General features: G+C 48.9%; 1 protein-coding gene across 1 annotated transcript in view; it reads right to left on the bottom strand.

Annotated features, from left to right (window-relative positions):
* PPP1R18 (protein phosphatase 1 regulatory subunit 18) overlaps positions 1-8494 on the bottom strand; it is a 45910-nt gene extending 37416 nt beyond the window's left edge. Inside the window, exon 1 of the mRNA XM_056866710.1 lies at positions 6829-8494. Within this exon, the coding sequence (XP_056722688.1) occupies positions 6829-8475 (1647 nt within the window). The 5' untranslated portion in view covers positions 8476-8494. The remainder of the gene's footprint in view (positions 1-6828) is intronic.
* Between the last annotated feature and the right edge of the window lie 537 nt (positions 8495-9031).

Raw genomic sequence — 9031 nt, forward strand, 5'->3', positions numbered from 1 at the left:
GTGTCTCCTTGGTGGTCTCCCATTCAAATACTAACCAGGCCTGACCCTGCTCAGCTTCCGAGATCTGATGAGATCAGGCTAATCCAGGCTATCCAGGTTAGGGATCTTTTGATTACACTTCACTTTTATATCATTATGTCACACCCTGTACTTTCCACATTTTTTGCCCTTTTGACCCTGATATTGACACCTTTTTTGTTTATAGGTTAGTATATATATTTTTGTCTGCCAAGCAAGGACCCAGCTCATACAACTGAGGGACTTTAGTCCACGAAAACATATGCTAGAATTAAAATGCATTTGTCTTTACAGTACCACAAGACTGCTGTTCAGTTTTTGTTGTTGTTGCTGGAACAGATTTAAACGGTTACCTGCTCTGGTTCTAGGAAATGAAGAATGTTAAATCAGTTCTAAACTTAAGGCGCTTTCGCACATGCCAAATAATGCACTTTCAACCCACTTTCAATGCACTTTGCAGCTGGATGTTACTGTGTGAAATGGCAAAATACACTTGCAAACGATCGTTTAAAGTGCACTGAAAGGGCATTACTCAGTATGTGTGAAAGCGCACTTAGTCTAATGTAACAGTGCAGATGTCGTCTAGAAGCCCTGTTCCTTTAAGACACCAGCCCGGTCATTTGGGACTGATGATCTAAGGAATTTCCATAATGAATGATAATTAAAGACTGACAAAAGATTCCCCTTAAGGGGGTTATTTAACCAAGTGCCTGAAGAGACATTGTTGCGGATTCAGATTGGTAGAGGCTGGCAAGAAGATGGAAAAAGAGAGGGCAGAGTTCATAAACAAGGAACCAGGAGAAGTATGTGTGTGTTTGGTGGCTGGAAAGGGAACATCTTTTTTGACACTGGCTGCAGAAAGAGCTGGGGCTCAGCAACAAAGGAGGAGCCAGGATGCCTCTCACATAACTAGCGACTTTGCTAAATAACCCTCTTATGAAGCACCAAAGAAATGGGCCACTGTATCGGCTAGGGGCACTTCCGGTGACCCCAAGCCATGGCGCAGGGTGGCTGCTATGAAGAGCCCTTTTGTGGGGGGAATTGAAAAGCTTCTATATAAGTGCTTATGTCTTCTGGCTAGGGCGGGCACAATCACCAAGGTCCCATCTCAAGCCAGTTAATTTTGGGTGCAATTCAGGGCCTGGCATCTTTCGGACCCTGACTCCGGTCTGTGTTTGCATTTTAGAAAAAGGGAAGTATTTCTAAGGCTGCGTAGGGGGGCTGTAAAATTGTGCAAGCATTGCTTAGGGTGGGCACTCTACAGTGGGAGTTGCCAGGTCCCTTTCTGTAACTGATGGGAGGTTTTTGGGGTGGAGCCTGAGGAGGGCGGGGTTTGGGGACTTCAATGCCATAGAGTCCAATTGCCAAAGCAGCCATTTTCTCCAGGGGAACTGATGTATATCAGCTGGAGATCAGTTGTAAGAGCAGGAGATCTCCAGCTAGCACCTGGTGGTTGGCAACCCTATCTATAGTGGCACCAACTTGTCTAAGACTGCTGTTTAAACACAGCACCCTTAGAGGTACTCCTCACCCTCATGAGACTGAGCAGCACTATATATCACACTGGCTCTGAGAACTTTCCACTTTGGCAGCTGATTATTCCCATGCAGACCTCCTGCTTTTCCTTTTCCACAGCTTGCTGGCCATGTTTTAGTGCAAGAACCATGGAAACAGGGCTTGGATAAATCAGTGATATAGAAGAAGAGTTGGTTTTTATATGCTGACTTTCTCTACCACTTAAGGCAGAATCAAACCGGCTTACAATCACTTTCCCTTCCCCTCACCACAACAGACACCCTTGGAAGTAGGTGGGGCTGAGAGAGTGTGACTGGCCCAAGGTCACCCAGCTGCCTTCATGTGTAGGAGTGGAGAAACAAATCCAGTCCACCAGATTAGCCTCCGCCGCTCGTGTGGAGGATCAAACCCAGCTCTCCAGATCAGAGTCCACAGCCACAAACCACCACTCTTAACCACTACACCACACTGGCTCTCCATATGGCACCCTTCACTGTCAAAGACCCAAACCACAGCCTAATTTTTTAGGGTGCAGTTCCAGCCTTAAGCTCTTCCTGAAAGATTTGCAAAGGAGACATGTTTGGTTTTGGCACGTCCTGTTTTGTTCATTATACATCAAGAAACCATGCAACTGCGATGTCATTTCTGTAATTCCGGGCTCTGGTCACATTATTCTCTTCCTTCAATCGCTTCGTCCAACCCTCTGCCTTCCCAACATCACTTTCAGGCTCTCCCCTCAATTTGCTCTACATCCGGGTGTGTATGTGTGTGTGAGCATGCGCAAAACAGTCATGTGGGTCGTTATGGATCCTGACTGGAGCTAGGCAGAAGAAGAGTTAGTTTTTATACCCTGCTTTTCTCTACCTTTAAGGAGCCTCAAACGGGCTTACAATCCCCTTCCCTTCCCCACAACAGACACCTTGTGAGGTAGGTGGGGCTGAGAGAGTTCAGAGAGAACTGTGACTGGCCCAAGGTCTCCCAGCAGGCTGCATGTGGAGGAGTGGGGAATCTAATCTGGTTCTCCAGATTAGAGTCTGCCGCTCATGTGGAGAAGCAGGGAATCAAACTTGGTTCTCCGGATTAGAGTCTGCCGTGCTTAACCACTACACCACCCTGGCTCTCCTGTGATGTTACCTGGTTTCATTACTGCCCAGATACTTCTAACCCTGGCATGAGGCCTGCACCTCAGGGAGGCTCACAGCTTACTCATTCCTCTGGTGGCAGCTGTTTCAAGGTGTGAAGCCAGGCCAAGGGCCTTGCCCCCTTTTTCTGAGACACGGCCCGTGGCAGGTATCACACTGAGGAACAGTGCTCAGAAGATAGGGTTGCCAACTGCCAGGCAGTAGCAGGAGATCTCCTGCTAATTCAACTGATTTCCAGCCGACAGAGATCAGATCACCTGGAGAAAAATGGCCACTTTGGCAATTGGACTCTAGGGCACTGAAGTCCCTCCCCTCCCCAAACCCTGCCCTCTTCAGGCTCCGTCCCCAAAATCTCCTGCCGGTTGCGAAGAGGGACCTGGCAACCCTATCAGAAGAGCCACAGGTGGCATACCAAAGAGTCATTTGTGGCTCCTGAGCCACTGAGTGACTATCACAGCTCTAAAACAGACCATCAATCAGCCTGGCCTCCATGTTGGTTTTTTATATGCCGACTTTATCTTTTAGTAAAGAGAATCAAACCAACTTACAATCACCTTCCCTTCCCCTCCCCACATCAGACACCATGTGAGGTAGGTGGGGCTGAGAGAGTTCTAAGAGAGCTGTGACTAGCCCAAGGTCACCCAGCTGGCTTCATGTGGAAGAATGGGGCAACAAACTCGGTTCACCAGATTAGAGTCTGCCACCCTTGTGGAGGAGTGGGGAACCAAACCCAGTTTTCCAGATTAGAGTCCACTGCTCTTTACCACTACACCATGCTGGCTTTTTCCTGCTCATTCCTCCTCTCCTGTACTCTCCTCTAATTTTTTTTTCCTTCCAGCTTTGAAAAAATACTTATGTAGGGCTGCTAACTAGAAAATGCTGCCTGAGGGAATTGTGACAACTCTGGCACTGTTCAGAAATATTTCTTTTTGAGATCTGGATTTTCTCACCTAATCTTGAGATTATATATATATATATATATTATATATAAAATCTCAAGATTAGGTGAGAAAATCCAGATTTCAAAAAGAAATATTTCTGAACAGTGCCAGATATCTATCTATCTATCTATCTATCTATCTATCTATCTATCTATCTATCTGAGAGAGAGAGAGAGAGAGAGAGAGAGATAAGTGAGAAAATCCATAACACCGAGGTGTAAGTGTGAAAATTATAATAGTGATATACCTTTGTTTTCTTGAAAGATGTATTTTTGCACCTACACTTATGTATAACAATACATGTCAAAACTTGCTATACGTTGACATTTGCCAGGAATTCTTAAGATTTCAAGATGACCAGCAGGAAATGCTAGAAATTTGAATCACGCCGCTTGTTTTTCACATACACACGTCAAAAACAATCTGGAGAATGCAAACAGGGTAAGTGGCATAGAAAATGACCCTGACTGTTAGGTGATGCAAATAAGGATGACATTTGCATATTTATTGAAGGCATTCAGTTAGCTTTGAGCCTTCCTGGCAAAAGTCAGAAGTTCCTGACATTGCCCTCTAGGCCTCTTTCAAACATTAGCAATTACCAGTATCTGATGAAAGGAACTTTGACTCTTGAGAGCTTATACTCCAAAATCCTTGTTAGTCTCTAAGGTGCTGAGCCAGTGCGGTGTAGCGGTTAAGGTGTCGGACTAGGACCTGGGAAACCCAGGTTCGAATCCTCACTCTGCCATGGAAACTTGCTGGGTGACTTTGAGCCAGTCACACACTCTCAGCTTTGACCCTGGCAAGTATTTGGATGGGGGACCTCCGAGGAATACTAGGGGTGTGACACAGAGGCAGGCAATGGCGAACCACCTCCGAATGTCTCTTGCCTTGAAAACCCTACAGGGTCGCCATAAGTCAGCTGTGACTTGGCAAAAAGAAAAAAACAACTGGATTTGTCTTAAGGGCGAAAACGCATGGTCGCTTTAGCCTCTTTATTCCCTGTTTCAGCCAGGATTCAGCCAGGCTCGAACACATGCGTTTCGCCGAACGTGTGTTCGATCCTGGCTGGATCCTGGCTGAAACAGGGAATAAAGGAGGTCAAAGCGACCATGCGTTTTCGCCCTAACTGTTCTACTGAAGACCAACACAGCTTCCCTCTGAAATTGCCAGTGAACATCAACATTGACCACATTTTGGATACGTACTGCAACAAAATATTTAATGATACCCTCTGATACCGCAATATAAAAGAAATGGGATTCAGACCACGGGGCTGGAAGAGAGCAAAGGGCCATCTCTTATCCTTAGGCAGAAACATCTGCTCATTCACACGCACGCATCCTGGACAAAATTCACACAGCTGTGCAGACAAGCAGGTGCGATGGAGAAAAGTGATTACAGAGCACAAGAGGACAAGAGGACACACAGACAAAACCTTTCATGTCCTTAACAGGTGGGAGTTTTTGAATGGGTGCTTTCAAAGTGCTCACAAAGAAAACCGACACCTGTTGAAATGTTAGCTCGACAGACAATTGCACATGAACCACACCCATGTTATTGATCCCGCTTTGAACTAAGCCGAGTCTTGTGTTTTTTGATGCGTGTTCATAAAACCTGGCCCACACAATAGGGGGCCTGAGCTGTAACTGGGCCTCCCAGGGCCATCATCGGTAAGTACCACTTATAGATGGCCATTTTCACTTGTCAGAGACGAGCCTGTAGAATCAATGTAAGGTAGCACAGCATAGCAGCTAAAGAGAATGAACTGGCAGTCCAAGGAGGTCTCCGATCTTACATCTCTTTTCCGCCACGAACCTGCTAGGTGGCTTTCGACAAACTGCCTTGGGGAGCCTGTTTGAGTGGGAAAGTGGCATATAAATGTTCTAAAGAAAGAAAGCCAACTCTTTCTCTGCCTCCCATCTGCAACACAGGAATAATTGTACAGGACTTCTTAACGAGGTTGTCGTAAGCATTACAACAAACGGCACGCTAGGTGTTTGAACAATTAAAGCACTAAGTAAAAGTCAAGTGTCATTATTATACTAAAAACCAAAACTAACAGGAAAGGGCTATGAAAAACCTACATTCGCGACCACTTATATTAGGTTTCTGTTCCACGTTCTGTCTCACGTCAACGGCCTTCACACTGAGACACACGAGGGAAATGCAAAGGTGCATTTTGGTGACCACTGAAAATGCTCCCGCAAGATTTGTTTCAGTCCTTATATCCCTCCAACACTAGATATATGCTGCTCAAGATCAATTGATCAAGGAGCTTCTAAGGGATAAAAGGAAAAAGGAAAATGCTCCCATTCTTAAACTACAGCTGACCTTCACTATTGGGGCAGCCTAAAGTTCTCCTTGGGCTGCAACAGAATTTTTCAGAGGATGAGGGGGTAGTAAAAGAGTGAGGGCAGGGAGAGAAGAAAGATAAAAGTTCAAGAACAAGTGAAAGACAACAAAAAGGGGGGAATTTCCATTTAGAAGTGGGTGTTTTCTCTAACCATCGGCTCACACATTCTAGAGGAAAACCGTGAACTGTTTGCCTTACATGGCTATGATGAGTACTACTACCGTGTCTACAATTCGTCTCTTCCTAGATACAAGAAATTGTGAAGCGCTGCAGCAACTATAAAAGCAATATAAATCACTAAGGGGAGTAGCCCAAAAGAAAGTCACAGCGGTGCCCTCTGGCTAGCATTCTGGGGTTGCCCCTGAGAGACCTGGGTTCAAATCCCTCCTCAAGTATGAACTTTGCTGCATGTCCTATTATTTCTTGGCTTCATTTAGCCATTCAGTAAAATGGGAATGTCAGAAAGCTACCTTACGAAGACAAAGCGAGCGAACGCATTTTGTTCGCGGAGATACGTTATGGGGAATGTGAAAGATAATGAGGGCCGAGGTTCACCAGGTGAGGCTCTGCTTGCTGCCCATCAACTCTTTTGGTTTGCGTTTCAGTGCTGCTCAGTTGTGCCCAAGTCACAAATGCGCCACTTATGTGCCAGTAGTGTCAAAGGACACAAAGGCATGAAAGGGAAAAAGAGAATGGAAGATAAATCGGGAGGGGGAGAAGCAAAGAAAAGAGCAAACAAAACCGGGGGGGGGGGGGAAATATGCAGATATTTTGAGGAAATAAATGAGACATGCTCAAAAGGGGGGAAATGGCCAGAGAGTTTGACGCAGCATGAAACACAGCAGACAGGTGCATGTACCTTTTTCCGATGTGGGTCATTTTTTGCCAGACAGGACCTTTGCAGCGAGAGGTAGCCTCCAATCACCTGGATCTCCTCAGCGGTGGGATAGCGTTTCTTCACAGGTGCCAGGGCCGTGGGAGCGTCACTCCCGATGCCGTTCTCCACCGCAGCGACAGGTGTCACGGGGGCCTTGCGAGGGTTGATTGTGATGGTGTTGCCACTGCGGCGCTGCACAGCCGGGTGGGGGGACGAGGCATGGGCCAAGCCCCCCATCCTGACATCCTCCTTGGCACTGCTGTTCCTGCCGCCGCGTCTCATGGCCTCAGCGTCGGGTGGATCCTCGGCCTCCGGGGGAAGCGGCTCACAGCTGGGTGAGGAGCAGGAAGTGGGGGCTGGGGGCTTGAGCGAAGAAGGAGAAGGGCCGGCTTCCTGCTTGAGTTCGGTGGGTGGGGGTGGGGAGGCCAAGGCCCGTCGCGGCACAACCACAAAGGAGTTCCGGGAGTGCAGCCATAGATTAGCCAAGGCCTTGCCCTGGACATCCTCATCGGCGACCGGTGCTGGTGGCAGCGCTGGACGGAACTCAAACGTAGCCTCAGGATCAATGCCGTCCAGTCTGGGCCCTCTCTCAGGGGAGGCAGCCTCTCTACCCCATGTCCTGCTTGTTGGTGAGCGTCTTGGAGGGCTATCTGGCCAGGCCTCACCACTGCTTGATTTGGCTTCAAACTGGCTGCGGTAAGATGCCACAGTGAAGGGCACCGGTGAGGTGAGGCCTGGCAGGTCACGAGGAGGGCTCGGCGTTCTTTCACGGTGCTGCCTAGTTGGGCTGGGGTCTGCCGGTACATGGCCAGCCTTCCTGGCCACATAGGTACCCTCCGTTAAGTTCTCCGTGCTGAAGGATCTCACTGGGCGTGGCAATACCGGCCCACCGCCATCCTCTTGGCTGAACCTGCTCAGCAATTTGCTCACCCGCCCACGGCGCTGCTCTGGTGGCAGCGACGACCGGTACTCTGCCTTGCCGACAGAATCGAGGTCCTCCACGCTGCGGCTCAAAGCCGACTTGACGATGAAGACCTCCCCAGCTCGGATCTCGGTGACGCTGCCACCACGACGGGCCAGCAGCTCATTGATGGACTCCACGCTGCCCGATTTGGACTCCCCGGAGCGCCGGTCGCTGGCGAGCTGAGCCGGTGGCGCTCCCGGGACGGACTCGATGATAATGACATTGTCCGCACGCAGTGTGCGGACGCCAGGAATCTGCCCATATAGATCCACAATCTGCTTGGCCTTGGCGCTAGTGATTTCGGTCTCTGAAGGGGCTGACTCCTTATGGCGCCGCTTCTCCAGCTGAATGAAGGGGTTCTGATGGACAGGGGCAATCTTTTCCTGCAGCACGGAGCTCTCTGGATCTGCCTCTTGGCAGGGCTGTGGGATAGCAGGAGAGGGGGCCGCCCCACTTTCTACCCCTCCCGGTCCTCCGGGCTCTGAAAAAGAAGCATTAGAGCCTTGCTTGGCACGGCGTCTTTCGATGATCTCTCGTTTCCAGGCTGGCATTTTCGCCATGCGGTCTTGCTGTTCCCGTTCCCGCCGGTGGGCCTCTTCCTCCTCTTTGCGCCGACGCTCCAATAGCTGGAGCTTCCACTCCGGCAGCGCTGAAGATGAAGACATCTTCACGTGGGATAGTGTGCGTGTGGGGGGAATAGAAGGAAAACCTGGGAAAGAAACAGGGTGGTGGTTGTTGTTTTTTTCTTCAAAGTTACAAAGCAGAGGGGAGAACAGCGGGAAATGAAGTCAGTGAATGTCACAAACAAGAGGGAAGGGATTAAAAGATGAGAAGGAACGTCAAGGGGGAAGACACAGTCAAGTGGAAAGGGGGCCTGGAAAGGGGGAGAGAAGAAAGAATCGAAAAGAGAAAGTCAGAGCAAAATTAAAGGGACTGGATGGAGAAGTGGAAAGGTGATTACAGGAGAGGTATTCAGGAAAGAGGGGGAAAGGAAGGGAGAAAAAGAGGGGGAACCAGAGGTCTAGGAAAGGAGGACAGGGGAAGAGGAGGGATAGAACCAGAAGCAGGAGGAAGAAGGGAGGGAAGGATAACTGTCAGGACTGGGGAAGGGAGGAGATTCAGGAGGGAGGTAGAAGGGAGAGCTCCGGCAGCTCAGGAAGAGAAAGCAAGAGGACAAATAATTGTAAGAAGAAAAGCCCTCTTTTGGGCTCCGCCTGGGAC

This window comes from Euleptes europaea, chromosome 1, assembly GCF_029931775.1.
Source record: "Euleptes europaea isolate rEulEur1 chromosome 1, rEulEur1.hap1, whole genome shotgun sequence".
Taxonomy (NCBI): Eukaryota; Metazoa; Chordata; class Lepidosauria; order Squamata; family Sphaerodactylidae; genus Euleptes; species Euleptes europaea.